This window comes from Stegodyphus dumicola, chromosome 4 (assembly GCF_044657685.1).
Source record: "Stegodyphus dumicola isolate Sdum_Otavi_A_Nest chromosome 4, ASM4465768v1".
In the NCBI taxonomy this organism is placed as follows: Eukaryota; Metazoa; Arthropoda; class Arachnida; order Araneae; family Eresidae; genus Stegodyphus; species Stegodyphus dumicola.
The window spans coordinates 183,910,708-183,930,463 of NC_140771.1; the positions used below are offsets into that span (position 1 = coordinate 183,910,708).

The 19,756-nt window shown below is 36.9% G+C and overlaps 1 protein-coding gene across 1 annotated transcript in view; it reads right to left on the bottom strand.

Moving 5' to 3' along the window:
- LOC118186524 (cell adhesion molecule Dscam1-like) overlaps window positions 1–19,756 on the bottom strand; it is a 685,332-nt gene that overhangs the window by 134,895 nt on the left and 530,681 nt on the right. Inside the window, exon 8 of the mRNA XM_085815869.1 lies at window positions 3,519–3,680. Within this exon, the coding sequence (XP_085671995.1) occupies window positions 3,519–3,680 (162 nt within the window). The remainder of the gene's footprint in view (window positions 1–3,518; window positions 3,681–19,756) is intronic.

Here is a 19,756-nt window from a genome sequence, read left to right on the forward strand (position 1 = left end):
CCTGCATACTCACAAAGCCTACAGACCATTTCTCCTATGGTCTGCTCTCATTGGATGAAACATCTGCTTAGCGGTTATATTTGAAATGGCGAGTTATCGCCCTGTAGGCGGGGTAATTAACACCAAACAAACCTTGTCGGCTTTCAGTAAAGTGAGGAAAAACAGCGTTTATTTCATTCGATATTTTTAATTTTTTGAATGAAAGTTAAGGAGAATTGTGTGGAATATATTTTAAATAACCTACTTATCTTATTAGTAGTTTATTTGTATTTGAATTTAAACTATTAAAAGTACGATAATTGTTTTGCAAGAAAAAGTGTTTACATGGAAATGGCATATGCACGTTTTCGTAATTTCTGCTAAAAAGAGCTTGTTGTGTATTTCCATAGCTCATTAATTTATACAAATACAGGAATATTAAAAAATAAACCAAATGAAAACATTCTGTAAATATTTAAGGGCGTCGTATTCTTTTTACCTAAATTATGAGTAAGAATAACTGAAATTATGCGCCATTTCTATTAAAACGCTTTTCGGGATCTTGGATCGTAATCTTGCTACTGGTACCTTCTACAAAGAGTAAAAACCAGTAAATAAAAATAAGAAATATTAGCATTAACAAAAATAGATTAAATAAAGGTGTTAAAGTTTTAACACCGCACCCGAAGGCGAAAAGACAAATTACGACAAAGTGATTCAATAAAGTTAGTACAAAAATAAATCCGTGCAGGGCAGAGTTTTTAAAAGTCACTAGAAAGGATAGAACCGGCGATCTAAAAGTCCAAGAACTTTTTCCGTGCTCGTTACCGCTGAGCTGCGGTTTCTTCGGTAGCTTTTGCACATTTTTCGGTACACCACGCTCATATGCAAATAGTAAAGGCGATGAAGCAAAAGTCGCCAAGCACAAGATTCTATAACCCTACGGTTTCTGTTTCAACCAATCAAAAACAGTAGAAGTAACGGTGTGTAGGCTTTGTGAATATGCTTGTGACCTCTTGTTTGGTTACGTTTCCCGCGCTGCGGAGGCGCCTTCATCGTTTGAGGAATACATGATATTTGTCCAAGAAGGGTTTGAAGTGATTCAGAATGTCGGCAATCGCGCCAATCTGACAATGGTTATGGCGGTTAATTTTTATCATCAAATTGGCGAGAAATCATCAAAAGTCGCCAAGTCTGTCTATCGATTGGCGATATTTGAGTCCTATGCCTGTGTAACTAAGTGGTTCGATCCCCATGAAATTTTAATCGTATCCGACTGCGTATGTAATTGTAACTGTTTTTGCCTTCCAGAAATTTCGAGAAATCGAAGGTACTGGAAACGTTTCGTTTGACAAAGGAAAACTATGTAAGAGTGGATAGAGAATCGGTTTTCAATTGAGTTCAGAATACTGAGGGATCATTAAGCGAGCTTCGCTTTGCGTTCAACGTTCGTAGGATTTCGAAGTGGTAACTACTGATTGTGCTCTGTGATACTGAAAGGAGCTGTACGAATACTTTTCCGAAAAAAGCTCCAGCATTGTGAAATGCTTGTGAAAAAATAAATTTCATCAGTTCGGTGTATAGTGAATCCATTACGATCCCGTAGACATATAACAGTGTTTGCAAAAAATAACATATTAAAATTAATAAGAAGTTGATTTACTGCTTTTTAATCGCTCCGCTTGCTAAACATTTATAGAGTAACGAAAAACTTGAAAGATAATCTGGAAAACCTTTCTCGTTGTCAAATGATAATATGAAAAAAGCATTCATTTATGGAAGAATATATTCAAATTACTGCCAGTAAAAGTCAGATCTATCACTAATTTTTACTATTTCAGCAAATCTCGAAACGAAGCGCTCTAAGGAGCCAAAAGCGAAACATTTGATTTAAGTCATTTCCGATATCAGAATATAATGCTCTAAAATACGTTTATATTATTATATTTATTTATTGAATTGTTATCACATAGTAATTGAGCTAATATATAAAATTATTAAATCAATTTTCTTCAGGATTGTAAGTAAAAATAATAACAAATTTTAACCTGTATTTCAGATAAGAAATATTTTTTCATATACATAAAAAATGAGATAAATAAATAATAGGAGATAAATCAATCTTTTTACCATAATTGCTCGGCAAATATTGCAATTCGCCTTTATATTTTGCTTAAACAGAAATTTATACTTTTCTCGCGATAATGATTGGCTAGAGTACTTAATGCAATAAAAACAGATTAGAAGTTCACAGAATGGGAAACTGCAGAAGCCGAAGTTATGTGAGATAGAACAGGAAGCTAAAATGACGTTGAGGGGATTATTTCCTCAACAATAGCTGCATGTTCAGCTAAAGATATTTTAATGAATGATGAAACAAACCCTGAATTAAAAATGAAAGGATTTTACTGTGATGAGTTTCACAAAAAATGAAAGAGATTGTAGACTTTCGTAGGAGGTACAGAATTGGGATCACTTATAATTAATTCAGGAAGCATATTTCAAACATATTTTATGCATTAACGATAACTAAATTAATATAATTTCTAAATTAGCTCTGAGAAGAAGCAAAATAATTTATTTATATTCAACAGAGTCTAAGCAGTTTTAGAAATCTGATTACATAAAATACTAAAAATATTGTTCACAGCGAAAGAAAACTCAACTATTCAAATTACTAAAAGTCCAAAAACAAAACTAAAAATGTTATTTGAAGCTTAAAGCAGAAATTAGTGAATATTCGTGTAGTTATTTTCTGTTATATAGATAAATTTAAACTACTACCATAACGGCGAAAATCAGAAATTGTATTATGTGTATTAATTAAAAATATTAAATTTTGAACAATTAATATACTCCCTTTTCATACACTCCAATTTATAAAAATTAAATTTCCCACAAAAATGTATTCAAATTGTAAGTAAAAGGACCAAACGCAGAAATAAAAAGATGAATTCTAAATACAGGAACGCAATTAGAAATTTCAAGCTCCAATTCAATATTATTACATGTAAAAAGTAGCATCCTTTTCTTATCCAAGTTCACGGAATACAAAATTCTCTTGCAAAATGCTTAAAGCCGTTTTTGCTAGCAGCAGCAAAAATGTCTAACCCTTGAATACTAAATCGATGTACTAATGCAGTCTATTAGATGGAAATTTTGATGTGAAATGTCTTCAAATATTTAAAAGTATAAAATAAACTCAGCTCGGCTAAAATTCTTTTAATTACTTAAGCGTTTAAGTATTAACTTTCACGTTAAGAACAATATCTGGCAGAATGAAATTTAAAAACTATATTTTACTACAAAAGTATTTATTAAAACAAATTTAAAGGAAAATAAAAAAGTATAAAGAATATTTTTTTTTTCATTTCTTTTCAAATATGCCAAAAATATATTTTACCAATTATTTTTACGGCCGCATACTAGCATTTCGTTTTAAAACAATTATATAAAGCGACATATCTTGATTACATTTATGTCTGTACGGTAAACTGTTTCAGCATATGCATAAAAAGAAAAGAAAAACTTTGCCTTACCAAGTACACCAATATATAAAGAGTTTTCGGCTGAAATTCCATTTGCATTGGACGCCGAGCATTTATATGGCCCAGAGTCTGTAGTCTTCTCAACGCTGCGAATGATTAAGGTTCCATTTGGGAATACTTTCTGGCGATGGTTGAAAGGTAACCGTACTCCATCTGGGGAAAAGATATATTACCAGCAATAAACTATAGGCATAAAAAAGAAATAATTGTCAAATTGCTTCTTTAAGACCACAGAGAACATAAAATGGTTCAAATGTTCGAAATCTAATATTCATAGACAAAAAAACCTTAGTTTCAGTTGATTCGAAAAATATAACACTTGTGTGGATTTATAAAATTAAATGTGAAAAATATAACATTTAAATATATCGTATTCTCGCCTGCAGAAGCAGCACTTTTTTTCACAAAAAATCAGATGAAAATCAAGGATGTGGATAATACTTGCGAATGACTCAAAAAAGATACATAAAAAAGGGCAAAAATAGCATAGTTCTATATCTCCCATTCTCGGCCGATTTATGAAATTTAACTTGAGGGTTTCATGTCTCAAAAGCGTGACTTAAATATATATTACTATGCATATATAACATATGCATTTTGGCGCATAAAATCGGACGTTTTCAGAAAAAAACATGCCAGGTTTTTCCATATATCGATTTTATATTATATATATATATATATATATATTCAGAGTATGTTTCTTCCATCTTTAAGTAAATTTTATTCAAAATTTAGTCAGTGTAAAACGTTTACATTTCCCTTTTTATATAACTAATTTGTTTTCTAATAATACCATAAGTCATAGACACACGGGCAGAGGAATTAAAAAAATACTAAAACATTTGTTTTAAAATTATTTTGACTTTTGAAATTTGACTTTATGTTTTTAGACCAAAAATTAAAGTTCTTCTAATAGGTGTTAAACGACATATTTTTCACAATTATAAATAATTCGTTAAGATAGGTGAAACAGGTTTTTGGAAAACGGCATCAAAAGAACACAGTATCAGATCCCTTTTATAAAATGGAAGAAAAAATCACATATGCATTATGAATGCATGCATAGGAACTAAAATGTTTATATCTCAAAGCATTAAATGCCATAAGCCTAACATTATTCTGAAACTAAGTATGCGGTTGTAAACTAAACATTAAAGCTATTGCATTTAGTTAGACTAGACGGGGCATGTGCTGTTAACAATGCAAAGAAAACTAGAGTTCATGGAAAATCTGAAACTAAGTATGCGGTTGTAAACTAAACATTAAAGCTATTGCATTTAGTTAGACTAGACGGGGCATGTGCTGTTAACAATGCAAAGAAAACTAGAGTTCATGGAAAATCCTTTAGACTATATTAACTTTCTGTCTGTCAAGAAATTTGGAGTCCATTAACTTCACTTAATCCCGTACAATGAAACTTCAGTTAAAAGCATGAAGTAATTACATAATGGGACTTAATCATAATGCACTATATATAAAAGATGCTTGCTCAGCTTAATGGACTAACTAAGTTTAGCGTTAAAGGTCTAAATAGTTAAACTACGTCTAAATACCTTTGAATTCGCAGAAAAGAAAACTAAAATTTCAGGTAAACAAAGGTTTCGATCCTTAATCAACAAAATTGTTTCTTGTTTCCAAATCACGTTGTTTTAGTAGCAAAATTTAGAACTAATACAATATTTAAAACTAATAGTTTGTAGGAAAGAAACGTATCATAATTATCATCACTTTTTATCAAGAGATTCGGTACTTGTAGATCACTTTCGCTTCTTTGGAATGAAACCTCACCTAAAGATCGTTATCTTCATATTTATTACATTACTGAAGGGATACAGAAAAGCGTAACCTCACGGTTACAAAAGACCAGTTCTACAAAGGAACCAAGCAGCAGCATAAAATTGCAAGCCGTTGGATAAACAGATGTATGAGAATTGTATTTTTAATATTAAGAAGTAAGAATATAATTATTTTTCAAACGTCGATTTTGCCGAAATTAGCGCTAGAGCTTTGAAGATGCACTGTAACTATTTTAACCAAGCTATAATTTACGGCCTCATATGCTTAGCTAAATATATATGCTTAGCTATATAGCATATATATATATGCTATATAGCTTAGCTATATATATATGCTTAGCTATATATATGCTTAGCTATATAGGTAATATGAAAAAAAATCAATTATAATAGTTATAAAAGAAAGATTAACATTCCTGAACGTTCGATTCCCTTCATATCTTGTATGCATAAGGATCAAATATATTTAACTTCTATTTATGATCCATAGTCCGTTTTTGGAGTAAGTAGGCGCTTGAAAGAGACTATCCCAGAACAGCCTTAAACTTCTTGGGCTTCAAGTTTTTCAGATTTGCAGGTACGGTTTATTAGGTTTCGGAGAGAGAAGTGTGAATAATTAACTGCGGGTTCATCGCGAGCGCGAGACTTTTACTTGCTAGCCCTATTCTAACCCCTCTAATGCAGAGACATGCATAAGAGAAATCTACAGTTCTATACATATTCAATATATCTAAAATTTGAAAAAAGGGTTTAACTGAAATTGTTTTAATTATTTGAGAAGGTGTATTACATTTTCATTAGTTCTGTTAATTTAAGCGATTACTTTCCATTTAGGTTTCCCAGGAATGTAACGCGCGTTAAATATAATTTAATAAGTCTTTATTATTTTCCTTTTTCTGAATGTTTAAAATACTTTTAAATGTTTCTACAAAATGTCGTTATCCTTAGTGCCAGAATTTGTATATATTTACGTTAAATGCTAAAATACTGTTTCTGTAACTGAAGCTCAGATTTACAAAGTAGACCCAAGAATATGATAACATACTATTTGAAAAAAATATTTCCTTACAAAACACAGCCCTCTCTCCCAACAAACTGATTATGCAATTAATTCAGAAGTTAATATTTTGGTATTTTGAAAACAGCCCCGTGTCTTGAATACGCCGTTAGGTTTATGGAAGCAGGAAATGAGTACAAATTAACTTAGTGTATCCTTCCTCGAATCGAAACTGAGATCTTATAAATACTAGTTGGGTCTGCTAACTACTTAATATTAACAAAGCACGAATGGAGGAACGCGATTATTCTTTATGTTCTCCCTAACGTAACCAGGCGATTAGACAAGAAACAAGATATAGTCAATCAATCCAGATGGCGATGAATTATTGTCCACTGTATTTTAACTGAATTATCACTGAATTATACATTGATTATCGTCCACTGCATTTAATAGTGATGAATTATCATCCACTGCGCCCTGGTAGATGTCATTTGCGTTTCGGAAACAAGAATGTAATAAATTAAAAATTCCCTAGCCCTAATTCCGCAGCCCCCCAGCCTCACGAATTTTTCAGACGCTATGTGGAAATGCTAATCATTGCACTGCGACAGAATGCACGGGGAAATTTAATTATTACTCAGAAGTTTAAAGCAAATAGGTGAATTTAAAATCCATGACAAGCAGATAAAATTATTTATATAATTCAATAAGGCTAATATGATAGCCAATTTGTACTGTACATACAGCCTACATTATCGGTTTCATATAAAAGCGTTTATTTTATTTATAATTAGTTGCAATACACACACAGTGTGAATACAAGGTCTTAGGAGTAGTTTTAATGCATTCCAATGAACTTGACAAACACATGTCTATCACACGTTCGTAGTAAATTTTCAAATGCGTTTCCTAAATTATTGTTTGTTTACGGACAGAATTTTCTATGCAATTGTCGTGATCTAATGAAAAACTGTTGTTCTGAATTCGTAAGCTGAGCAAAGAACAACAATAAAGTTTTGCAGGAAAACAAAAGTTCTGATTTTTTCAAACAAGTTCTAATTGGAGATTCTTTGCGAATTATCCTGAGACGAATTGGCAGTCATCTGTTAAGATTGGAGAAAAGCTACTACAATCACAAAAACTTTGGACAATCGAGTACAGATTAGATTGGTAATTTTAATTGACTGGAAAAAAAAATAATTCACACAAAAGAGTTTCCAAAGGAACACATTTTCTTGATGAAATGAAGTGAACTGTTCATTATATAATGATGTGATGGCGTGCCATTTGAAAAAAATTCCCCGCGTCATACATGAAAACATTCAGTCGAATAGCAGGTTTATACTAAAAGAAAATCCGTGCGCGCACATACCCGTCAAATTATATACAGTGAAGAAAGTATTACAATTCTCAGGCTTCCCATTATTCATCATATTTTGCAAACTATATTCTCTTCCCTAAAGTGAAATCTTATCTCAAAGGGTACTTTGATGGCATATGAGAGATTTTGAAATTCCTAACAGAAAATTAAAGCAATATTCAGAAAATGAGTTATTCGAAGGCGTCAAGCAACAGCAATATGAGAGTGCTAGGCGTTCAACAGATATTCAGGAATTATTCCTATTAAATCGAAAGCTGTTTTCTCTAACTTTCAATTTTGTACGTACTTAACATTAGAGCGTTGTAGGTTTATTAAGCACAGTTTAATATTGGAACTTATTTAATTCTGGGAGATTGTAGATGAACTAATTGTTGATTATTTGAGAATGTCAAATTTCCAGCAAGGGCAAAGTCATCAATCTTCTGTAGATGAATTTAAAAATAAGAAACTAGCCAACATATGAGGGAAACGTGCTCACAGTAGCGCAAACCTGAAACCTCTTCTTTCATGTGCTTTCTCTTTTGTTACATATAATAGGATATGCATGCTCTTTTTAAAAAAGTTCTCTCATGGTATTTCACTCCTACCTGGCAGAAACGTCCTCCCATCCATTTCAGCCACGAAGTGAGAGAGCACTTTTTCCAAACTTTTGAAAACAACAAACCCAAAATCTTTTAAAGAAAATGAAAGAACGTCCACCTCCTCCATGCCAAGGCCAAGTGGGTGAGATACGGCCCATCACTTCGGCATCTGGTTTTGAAAGCATTCCTCTTTTCATTTACTCCTTTGTGCTCACTGCATCCTCCTAGCTAGCTGGAATTCCTCTCTTCAGCATTCCTCCAGTTCATCTTTATCTTCGTCACCTTGGATGACGTCAGTCAAGAGCGTGCTATCAAATTCCCAATACCATCACTCCCGTGAGTCCTTGGAAAATATCGCGAAAGAAGTTTTTGTTCGATCGATGACATTCAGAGAAGTTTATATATGATCCACAGACGGGAAAAGAGGCAGCTTGTTTACGTGAGGAAAGAGAGCGACTTCTTTTTTCCTTTTCTTATTTTTTCCCGTTGAATTCACTTCCTAGATTTCGATAATGTCGAAAAAAATCAGCACAGATTGAGTTACCCGTTTCTTTACTTGGTACATCTCTGATTTAGGTTTCGATTCAAGAATCGATTTCCTTGCACAGTGAGCGTTTTCAGATATTCCGTAGATTAATAACGCTTGCAAAAAAACTCATAAATTGAAATCGCAAAACGTGTAGTGGATTTTTCAAAATTCATATCAACATATATATTTGTTTTTGCTTTGCTGGAGAACCGAATTACACAAACTAAAACAAAACTAAGGTGAATTTTATAGTTTTTATAGTTTTTGTGAAATAGGAATCAAATAAGATAAAAATGGACGTCAGTTTAGAGTATTATCAAGTGAAATTTGAATTAACTTTGGAGGAAAAAGTTTCTGTATTTTTAAATGCTAACTAAACTAAAACGTAAACGTAAAGTTAGAGGTATATACACCAAATCTTGCTTTTACATGTTAGAAAATTCATAATAAAAATAACCATGTAAATAAATACTTAAAAGAAAATAAGTAACGTATAAATAATGTTTAAAAATAAAGAAGAAAATAATAAAGGTTTAATAGTAAAGAATAAAACTAAACATTTAATGACAGTTGCAAAAACGTACTAGAAATAATAAATTCTTTCAAACAAGTCATATGATAAATGTATATATATGTACGTTTATTATTATATATCTTTTATAGCCTCTAAACACATTTTACTGTTTCATAAACATATAAAGATAATTACATTTAAGAAAATAATAGTTAAGAACACAATAATTGATTCAAACATGTAAATATGGCTTCAGTTCTCGCTTATTAATAAGATTTTATGCATTTTCATTTTCTGACAAATAACTCGTCTTTTCCCCGAGTCATAAACTGGATGAGAATGTCATACTTCAAGTTTAAATAATTATAACTAACTAGAACGCCCGGCGGTCATACGAAATGACCTCTGTTCTAGATATTATAAATTGTAATTAAAATGATTTGTGCAAAGGTGTCTGCTAATTTAAACTGAATTACCCAGAGCAGGCGGCGAAGACGCCCTTTGCTTACTTCCCCATGGGGCTTTTCACCTTCTACTTGCTTAATTGCTTAAAGTAGAGTGCAATGAAGGAAACCACTAGCGGTACATTACATTTTCTTAAGAGCCACCGCTAGCTCAATCAATAAAGGTGATTTAAATAATGAAATGTTAATTCACATGCCAAAGATCTCTTTGTACACAACATTTCTTCTGCAGATCATTCCATCATTTTTACGCTCGCCTTGCAGAGAACCATCCATTATTTTTAATTTTACGTCCGTTCTTTCACGAAATCTTGAACAAGCAAAAAAAAGTTGACCGTGTCCAAATGCAGGCTCAGGTAAAAAAATGCCAACACGCTTAAGCGTTTGGCCCTGAGACTTAAGAAATGTCATAGCAAAGACAAGTTTTACAGGAAATTGTCTACGTCTCAATTGAAACGGCAAACCTGTGCAGTGGCAACTTCACCCCATTGGTTAGTACAGTTACGCAAGCAACCAATAAGCTATCGGCGGCAAACAGACACTTAAGCCGAATATACGTATGGGGTGAAGTAACATCATCTCTTCCGAAACGACTGGCTCCCGGGCTTAGCGAAGCACACTGTTGGATTCCGCAGGTACGGGCACTCCATTTTGACCATTCGCGTCTTCTTGGGACTTTAATTAGTCGAGATAATAATTAAAAACTAATTTTCCCATACATTTTCCCTACATTTTCCACTTTCTTTTTTGGGTTTTCCCTATTATAGGGATTTGGCTACGTGTCAAATTCTTTTTTCTCGAATATCTACGGAACGGCGCCGAGTTGAAATTCGAGACGCGTATCCTCGGCTTCCAAAAATTCTCCGAACCCATCGATACCGTTCTCATCTTCGTACGACTATAATCGGCGGAGATATTAATTAAAAACTGCGGAAACGTTAATTTCCGCGCTCATTTTTCCGAGTGGCAACAATAAACTATCCGCGACACACACTTTAGCCACTTATATATATATCAAGATAACTAATTACAAACTTCAAATTCTAGATTACACTACATCACCACGAAAAGTTGTCATTAGAGTCTGAAAATTTAAAACAAATAAATAAATAAAGGCCTGAATAAAAATAAAAACCATAACATTGAAAAACTGCAGGCTGACTTTGTTATGAAGGTTCCAGAAACTCGACATAAATTTAAGCAATTATTATTGATATATGTCCAGAAATTCCAGATGCAGAAAAGAAAGACCTTTTAGTAAAATGAATTTCGCAAAATCGCATGTTAGGAAAATCTGATGCAATATAGTATTTTATATTAATTAACGCAAAGTGGAAACTTATGTAAGAGCATAATAAAGTTTGGTTTGGTTTATTATATTACAGCCAAGCGCTCGAGGGCTATCTGCCGTAAGGGAGGCATGCCTTAGTGGAGAACTTTTTAAGGGGAACTGGCTTGTATACACGCTACACATGGGGAAAACCACGAAAAAAACCCATGCAGCCAGCCCGTTCGCGGGATTCGAACCTCCAACCGAACTACCAGTGTCCAGCGACGTTACCGCTCGGCCGCTGGTGGGCCAATAGCATAATAAAGAAAAAGCTTAATTACGTAAGCTTTAGAAAACGCTTTTAATTTACTTGAGCGCTTGCTCCCGAAGTCTGCCTTACTAAGTTTATCAGTTTTGCCCATGGCGATGTTTTGGTGCCTCCTGTACTTCTTTCTGTCTGTCTGTCTTACTAAGTTTCTCCAATTTCCTTCAAATTAAAACATTTTATACTTTCCCAGGTCATTAATTTCCAAAACTGAAAACAATAAACACCATTTTCATTTGTTAAAAATTTATAATTTTTTTTTACAGATGAAGAATCCTAAATTTTTTTGATCTGCCCCCCCCCCAAAAAAAAACCCAACTCAAATTGCTATTTAAAAAAAGAGCAGTATCAGTGCTAAATTAAAATAAACCCTTTTACAAACTATACCTAATTACTGGATGCTATTAAAATCAATCTAGTAGAATGTCTGTGACAAAAGAGAATTGAGTATATAAATGAATAACACACTGGTAGCGACATATACACGGAAAACGATTAAACAAAAAGAGGCATGAACTTCTTTGAAAGTCACTGGGATGTTTCACACTTGCAAATTTCGCATTTTAAAGACTGAGTAATATAAAAAAAGAGAAAAACTACAGAAAACCTGTACTGTAGTTAAATCCTTAGTAACAGAATTAACAGAGAAATGTACGAAATTGCGCATATCTTTCGAAAATCAATATTATGTTAGCTGTGTTTTTTAGGGATTCCCGAGTTAAAAATTTACTGAGCCCTCTCTTAAAGTCCATCTTTTTTGTTACGAAACAATGAGAAATCATCACAAGCCATCAACCTAAAACAAAACTGTCTACGCAAAACTTTTGTCTGTGTACGGATTTTTCTTCTATGAATGAAATTCGGAGCTCCATACTTAGACCACATTCTGGAAATTAACTCCTGGTGTATACATAATTCTTTACTAATGCTGTGGTTTATTATATTGGTCAAATTAAGAGACCCTCAAAATTCACACTAAGGAACATGAAGTATATGCTAGGAAACATATAAATCCACTATTACCTAACATTGTTGGTCACACAATCAAATTTTCCATTTTTCTGCAGCTAAAAGTATTCAAAAACTTCTTCTGATACCGATACAGATTTTCTAAAGGCGTTTCACTTTCAGAAATATCTTTCAGTTCTAGTTAAGTTCTTTCAGTAATCTTTCAGTTTCAGTTCCAATCCGTTATTATCTTCAGCTTTTAAGACTATCATTTCATAGTTGTTTGCATTTTTCATCAATAGATGGACCCAGCAGCTTAACTTCCTTCCTCTCATTGTTAACACCTGAGCTTCTCTTTTATCATTTGCACTTCCACGGCTAAAGAAGAGGTTCTACATTAAACTTTCGAAACTAATACTGCAAATTTATGAATATTATGCTGTATCTTGCCGCCTTAACTCCTTCAGTAATTGCTATTCAGCGTAATAATTTAGTCAAGTTTTTAACAGAATGCAAAATAACGCGGAGTAATGTGCAGTTGGGGCTTTTACTATTTCACGAGTTTTGACAACCCTTCCTGAAGTATTCGTGTTCCTTCGCATTCGGTTATGAATATAACAACGCAGATGACGCAGTAGGTCAGAATAATCTATGTATATATATATATATATATATAAGGAAGAGTCTGTCTGTGTGTCTTTCGTTCGTGCTGCAAGTAATATAAAAGATCAAGGGCTACGAAATTTGGTATATAGGTCAAATTAAGAGACAAGAGCTAGCGCACCTCAAAGCGATTTTTTCAAAATTCGAATGAGTTTTTTTTTTTTTTTTTTTTTTTTTCTGATGAAATTGCATCAAATCGATAAGTCTCTCTCATTATATCAGCAATGGCACGTAGCCATTGTTAAATTTAATGTTTCTCTTGATAGTGGACGTTTGTTGAGAAAAGGCAACGGGATGCTGGTTAATCTATTTATTTGGATAATTAATATTTATGTATTAAGGGATATTGTTTATTTCATTGTAATTTTTTTATATGTAATACATTTTTATTTTTATTTATTTATTTATTTTTTGTTATTGTTGTTTGCTTTTTTTGGTAAAGTTGTTCTGTAGAGTAAAATTCTGTGCAGTTTTTAAATTTAATGTTTGGTGCTCCCTTTAGGCATATTTCCAGTACATTTAAATGCCAGACGAAGGCTGGCCGCGTAGCGGCTTGTTATAAATAAACATAGCTAAGTTGCGCGATGCACATTTATACATATAAAAAATATGCAAATTATTCTGAATACGGCAAATAAAAATCTATTTTTAACGTAACATACATTTACAAAGCTGAAAAGTAAGCCTAATATAAAATATGTCCTCTTTTGATTTTTTTAAATTCGTTCCCCATATTTTAGCATTTGTTTCAGTAGAGTTTCCTTTCACTTGAATTGAACTTTCACAATATTGGAAATTAAAGAACTTAATAATGGATATGTTTTTCTTTTCGGTTTACCCTTCTTGATTGGACATTCTCGGAAGGATTGAAAAAAGCTTTAATTTTTCTGGCCAATCAAGAATACGTTTTGGTGCTTTGGAGAAAGCATTTACATCTTCATAGGAATTCCAGCATGATGCAAGGTCTTGATGCAAAATCCGAATTCCATTGAGCTATTATTTTAGATTTAGAAGAACTCGCTTCTCTGCGGCTTCAACGTATTTTTCTGAACTATCAGCGAAGTGAGAGAAATCTGTGCCATTAACAAAGGAGGGGGACCTCAAGAAACTTTTGTACTCATATGTTATTCAGTCGACTATGAAATTGTCGCTAAGCAGCGCAGTTGGTTTGGTTTGGTTTATGTGATTATGGCAAATCCTCAAGGACTACCTAAGGGAAGGGGTACCTTTGTGGAGCATTTTCTAAGGAAAACTGGCTCGTATACACACGGGAAAAACCAGGAAAACGCCATTCAGCCAGCCCATTCGCGGGATTTGGACCGAACTACCAGCGTTCAGTGACTTTACCGCTCGGCCGCTGGTGACCGCCAAGTAGCGCAATTAAGCGCTAGTTATGGATGGGCATGAAGTCACAACATCTTGATGCTATCTTGGAAAGAAGCGTGGCTTAAGGTTTGTAGAATCACATTTGTGGTTCATTTTACAGATAATTAACATCTGTTGAATGGGGAAAAGAGAGCTAGATATAGCCGACAAATCAATAACCGATTGAAACAGTTACCAGTGGGATATCTGTTTATATCTGCAGGAAGTTCGTTCCTCAAAGCGTTCTAAGCATATCTTCTGTGAAAATCAGAGGCCCTAACAAAATAGTAGAAATCAACAGAAGCAATTTTTTTTAAGCACAAAAATGAGGCTGATCAAATACGTCGGTAGCAGTGGCCATTTAGGGAAGAATGTTCCATTGTAATATTTGCAAACTACATTAGCCTTGCGGTAATACAAGATCAAAATAGCAAAGGCGAGTTAGTGAATAGTATAAGGCGCTTGGTAACAAACTGTCTATTGCACCAAAGATGATTGCTCTGCTGGGTGCCAGCACACGTTAGTATTTACAGTAATGAACAAGCGGACGAATTAACAGGAGAGAACAGGTGACAGGTGACAGCAGGACAGGGCACCCGGACGGCTTTCTATGACTACTCGGGTATTACCCTGGCCCTGCAACCATCTTGAGTCTTCACAGTTGTAAGATGCTTTTATGTTTATTGCAGGTGCCCTATTCCGGCCTGCAGAGGTCTATGCCCATTTTTTCTAGTTTGGCCATTATGCATTTAAGCTTTTGCCGCGTGCCTCGATGTTTTATGAGAAGGCGTTTGAAAGGCAGAACATTGGTAGTTGGGAATTTTATGTGCCATTCTGCTGTTAAGGGGCACTCCGTGACATAATATGGTCTGGTGAGCCCACGTTGCCACAAACACACATATCAGTTGTTGCTAGACCCCTTTCTGCAAAGTACGTCGGAAAGGGGCCGTGGCCTGTTATATATCGCGTGAGGTAGGGCGATGAGATGAGCCGGTCCACCTCTACCTTGGGCAGGAACTCATATGCTCTGCGGCCTTGCGGGATTTGGTCCCATTCGTTCTGCCAGTTTCCAATGGCGGACTCCTCTATTTGCCTCTTTAGGCATGACCGGGGCAGGGGCACCTGAATCTGCTCCGTTTTCTCAGTTTGGGCAGCCTTCTTGGCAAGAGCGTCTGCTGCTTCATTTCCCTGGATTCCGGCGTGCGCCTTCACCCAGGAAATTTGGATTCTCATTGACTTTTCTTGTAGACGGAGGACTTCTTGCAGGTGCGAGATTAGTGCGGAGCGCTGGAGAGGGTTGTTGATAGCATAAATGCTTGACAGGCTGTCAGTAAATATCGTAGCTCGACTCTGCCGTGTGTCAATTGCCCATTTCACTGCCTTTGTGAGGGCAACTACTTCCGCTTGGAACACTGAGTTCTGTGCTCCCAGACGGCCCTTCCATTCCTTTGCTATGTTTCCATTTATATAGGCTATATAGGCACTGCCTACAGCGTTATCAATTTTTGACCCGTCTGTATAAAGCACGGCCCCTGGTCCGTCTAAGCGCGGGGTTAACGCTGGTGAGTGGAAAGTCCTTATGCCCAGTCCATATTCCGACGGATGTGTGCTTAGTTTGGACCTGCGTGTTTCGTAGACTTCTGGCAGATAGCATGTATCCCCATATGTGCATGGCTGTTGGAGTTGCGTCACCTTTGCAATTGAGGCTTCTTGCTGCGCTTTGATTGGGAGCGGCATAAGCCCTGCTAATACCGAAGCGGCCGCAGTCGACGTTGTCCTGTAGGTCTTCGTTATGGCCAGGACAAATGGTCGCTGTGCACTACTTAGCAATTTTGCCTTTCTAACTGTCATCGGGGCTGCCCAGATGGCTGCTCCGTAGGTTAGGACCCTCTCCGCGACAGTGGAGTAAAGTATCTTGTAGATATTGGGGCGAAGGCCCCAGTGCGGGCCTTGCATTTTTTGCAGATTGTTTGCGATTCGGCGAGCCTTTTCTCTTTGGGCTTTAAGGTGAGGCAGCCAGGTGAACTTTTCATCCAATATAATACCCAGGAGTTTTAGTTCTCTGACCCTTTTGATGGTCTTCCCATTAAGCTGGATGGTTGGGTTTCTTATTAAAGTTTGGCCTGGCTTATGATAAATTATGTATTTCGATTTTGCCTCAGAAATTATTAGCTTTTTCTCCTGACATACCCGAGAGAAGGTATCAATTACATCATTGCAGTTTTGCTGCAGTTCAACTCTACTCTTGCCGCCCACCACAAAGGTCGCGTCATCCGCAAAGGCTACTATCTGGGTATGGGACGGCCATTCGTATCGTAGGATGGAATCGAAAGTTGCATTCCACAAGTCTGGACCCGCGCACGATCCCTGTGGACAGCCTTTTGTCTGGCTTCTGGTTATGACACCGTCAGTGTGTGTTACTATGAACTTTCTATTGGACAGGTATTGCTTGAAAACCTGCAAGAGGTTATCAGGGATCCTTGCCTGGTGCAGTGCCTCTAAAATTGAGGGCCACCACAGAGAGTCAAACGCGCTTTGCAGGTCCAGACTTAGGACCGCTGCATGCTGCTTCCTTTCATGCAAGTGGCTGATATAGTCTCTTATCTTTGATAGGGCAGCAATCGTTGAGCGTAGCTCTCTGAATCCATATTGTGCGTCAGAGATTGCCCCACTCTGCGTCATATGAAATTTAAGCCGCTGGACTAGGAGCTTCTCATAGAGTTTCCCTATTACCGGGAGAAGACAAATAGGCCTAAACGAGGATGGGCTGTTTGGATCCTTCCCTTCTTTCTTAAAGAGCACAACCTGCCCCGTTTTGTAAGGTTCCGGAAAGCTTTGCAGTGCTAGCAGTTTGTTAAAATAACGCGTGAGAAAGCCGGATCTTGCTTTATGTATTGCTCTCAAGATTGGATAGTCTATTGAGTCCGGACCAGGGGCTTTACTTTTCGGGAGAATTTTGATCGTTGCGGAGATTTCCTTCTCCGTAAATGGCATATCATCCGGGACAGATGTGTGCAGCGTATAAGCCTGGTGGTCGGACGGATCTGTAATATCCTCTTCAGGAAGTACGGCGTCAAGAATTGTCCTGAGCGTGATTTCTGTTATGTGTCCAGCCTGCTGCCCTACAAAAGCTCTTAGCTCCGGTGGTCTGTAAACTTTGTTCGAAGCTATCTTGTGGAGAGCACCACAGACTTCTACATTCTTAGTACAGAACTCCCTCCAGCTGGCAAGTTTTGCGGCTGCAATTGCCCTTTTGTACTGAGCTTGCTCTTTATTATAAAGAACACTAAGGGCGTGCCTCCTGTTTGGGTCTCTTTCGCTCTTCATCTTACGCCTAAGTGCCCTGGTGCGACTGCGCTGTGCACGGAGCTCTTTCGTCCATCAGTTTGCCACTCTTAAAACTTTTGGTGATTTCAGGCCTAGGGTGGCATCACAGATAGATTGAATATCTCGTATCATTCTGGTGGTTAAGTCGTCAGCATTCTTTATGTTCTGACATTTCATAAGTGCCTCGTCCACCTGCTCTAGTACTGGTCCTAGCCTGCTTACAAGTTGTTTTAATTTTCTGCCATTGGTTCTATAACGCTTGTTCATAAACTGCGCATGTGGCTGACCTATCTGGAACGTTATATAGCGATGGTCCGAGTTTGAGGGAGTGTCACTTACGGTCCAGTGCTGTATTTTCTGAGCCAGACGCGCTGTTGACAGAGTGATGTCGGGCCATCCTTTTCCCATTTGGGTCTCGAAGGTCGGCAGACTGTCCGGCACGTTATGAAGAATGAGTCCGTTGCATGCAATGAAGTCCACAACTTCTCTACCTCTTGGGTCTGTGGTCGGATATCCGAAGTCCTCCGCATGAGAGTTAAAATCTCCTGCCAATACATGGTGTGCATGCGGGTAGGACGTAAGGATATTCTGCAAGGCATCTAATGTGGGAGAAACGTCTACTGTAGGTGGAATGTAAACATTCGTGACCAGGACACTCAGTCCCATAGCCTCGACTGCAATTGTGACCATGTCTCTTGACTTTGCTAGCACAACTGGCAACCATCTGCTGTGGCAACAAACTACTGCCGCTCTTGTTCCCTCACTTCCTGAATCCTGGATGACGGTCCATTGGAGGGGAAATTCTGCTGCTTGCCCTGCATAAAGAAAAGGTTCTTGAATTAAAAGGAAGTCCGCCTCTTCCTCCATAGCATATTGCACTAGCTGTGCAGTAGCCGCGCGCGCTGTTTGGAGGTTGATTTGGACAAACTTGAGCACTTTGCTTTCCTCTGTTCTTGAATTCACTTCCATTACTTTTGTAAATTAATTGACTTTTAAGGTAAAATTACTAACTATGAAAATACTTGACTTGCTTCCTAGAGAGTTGCGCTTGTTATTAAGTGAACTGGCTGTTGTAGTAGGTAGACGATGCCTTGCTTGCTGGGCTATTAAATTAGTTGTCCTCGCCGTAGTCAGTACGTGCTTTAATCTTCTGGATGTGCGCATGGAATGTTGGGCAGTTTGCTGCGTACGCTGCATGGTGTGTATCCACTTTAACTTTTGTATCTCTGTTTGCTATGATGCAGTTAATGCATTCAGGGCAGTCCGCCTTACATTCGTTAATGTCATGACAGCCTCCGCAGTAAGCGCAGTAAGGCCTGTGGCAGCAGTCTTTCGACGTATGTTCCAGGTCCTGACAGCGGAAACAGCGCTTGGCTCCTGTAAACTCGTAGATACTATGTTCCCTCCATCCTTGGAACAATCTTCGTTTGGACATGAGGACATGAAAGGCACCAGGGGTACATTCAATCACCCACTTTGTGGCTCTATTCCTTCTGTCCGGGCGCTTGAAGAGGACTCTACACTCTTCATTCCCAAGATTGCAAGACTTTTGTAGCATTTCTTGTACTTCCACCTCCGAGGTGCCGTACGGTACATTGTCGATTGTGCATTTCGGTGTTCTCTTCCGTGGTATACGCGTGCGTACTGTATCCTTTAGGTTATCGTGCTGAGCTAGGAACTGACTTATCTTCTGTACTTCATCCTTGTTGTTGCATCGCACCGCCACACCTCCACTACTTAAGTTCGTAATGCCCCGAAGGTTGACACACAAATCTTCAATTTGGACATGCTTTTCTAGTACCCCGCGTATATCCGCACTCTGTTCATCACGTTTAGAGAGGATCAGCAGTGTCGGCATGTTCGTGACTTTCCTTTTCCATCTCCGCTTTACCGCTTGCGCGTACGTAGGTTGGCCATCTTTGCCCTCTATAACCGGGTGCTCATCCTGCTGTATAGTATCTTTGCTTGCATGGAGCTGCTTCACCTGTCTTTTTGCATTTTGCTGAATCGAGTGAGCAAGTTCACAACAAAGAACCGTCGACGTGTTTACTCCTAAGTCTGCTAGG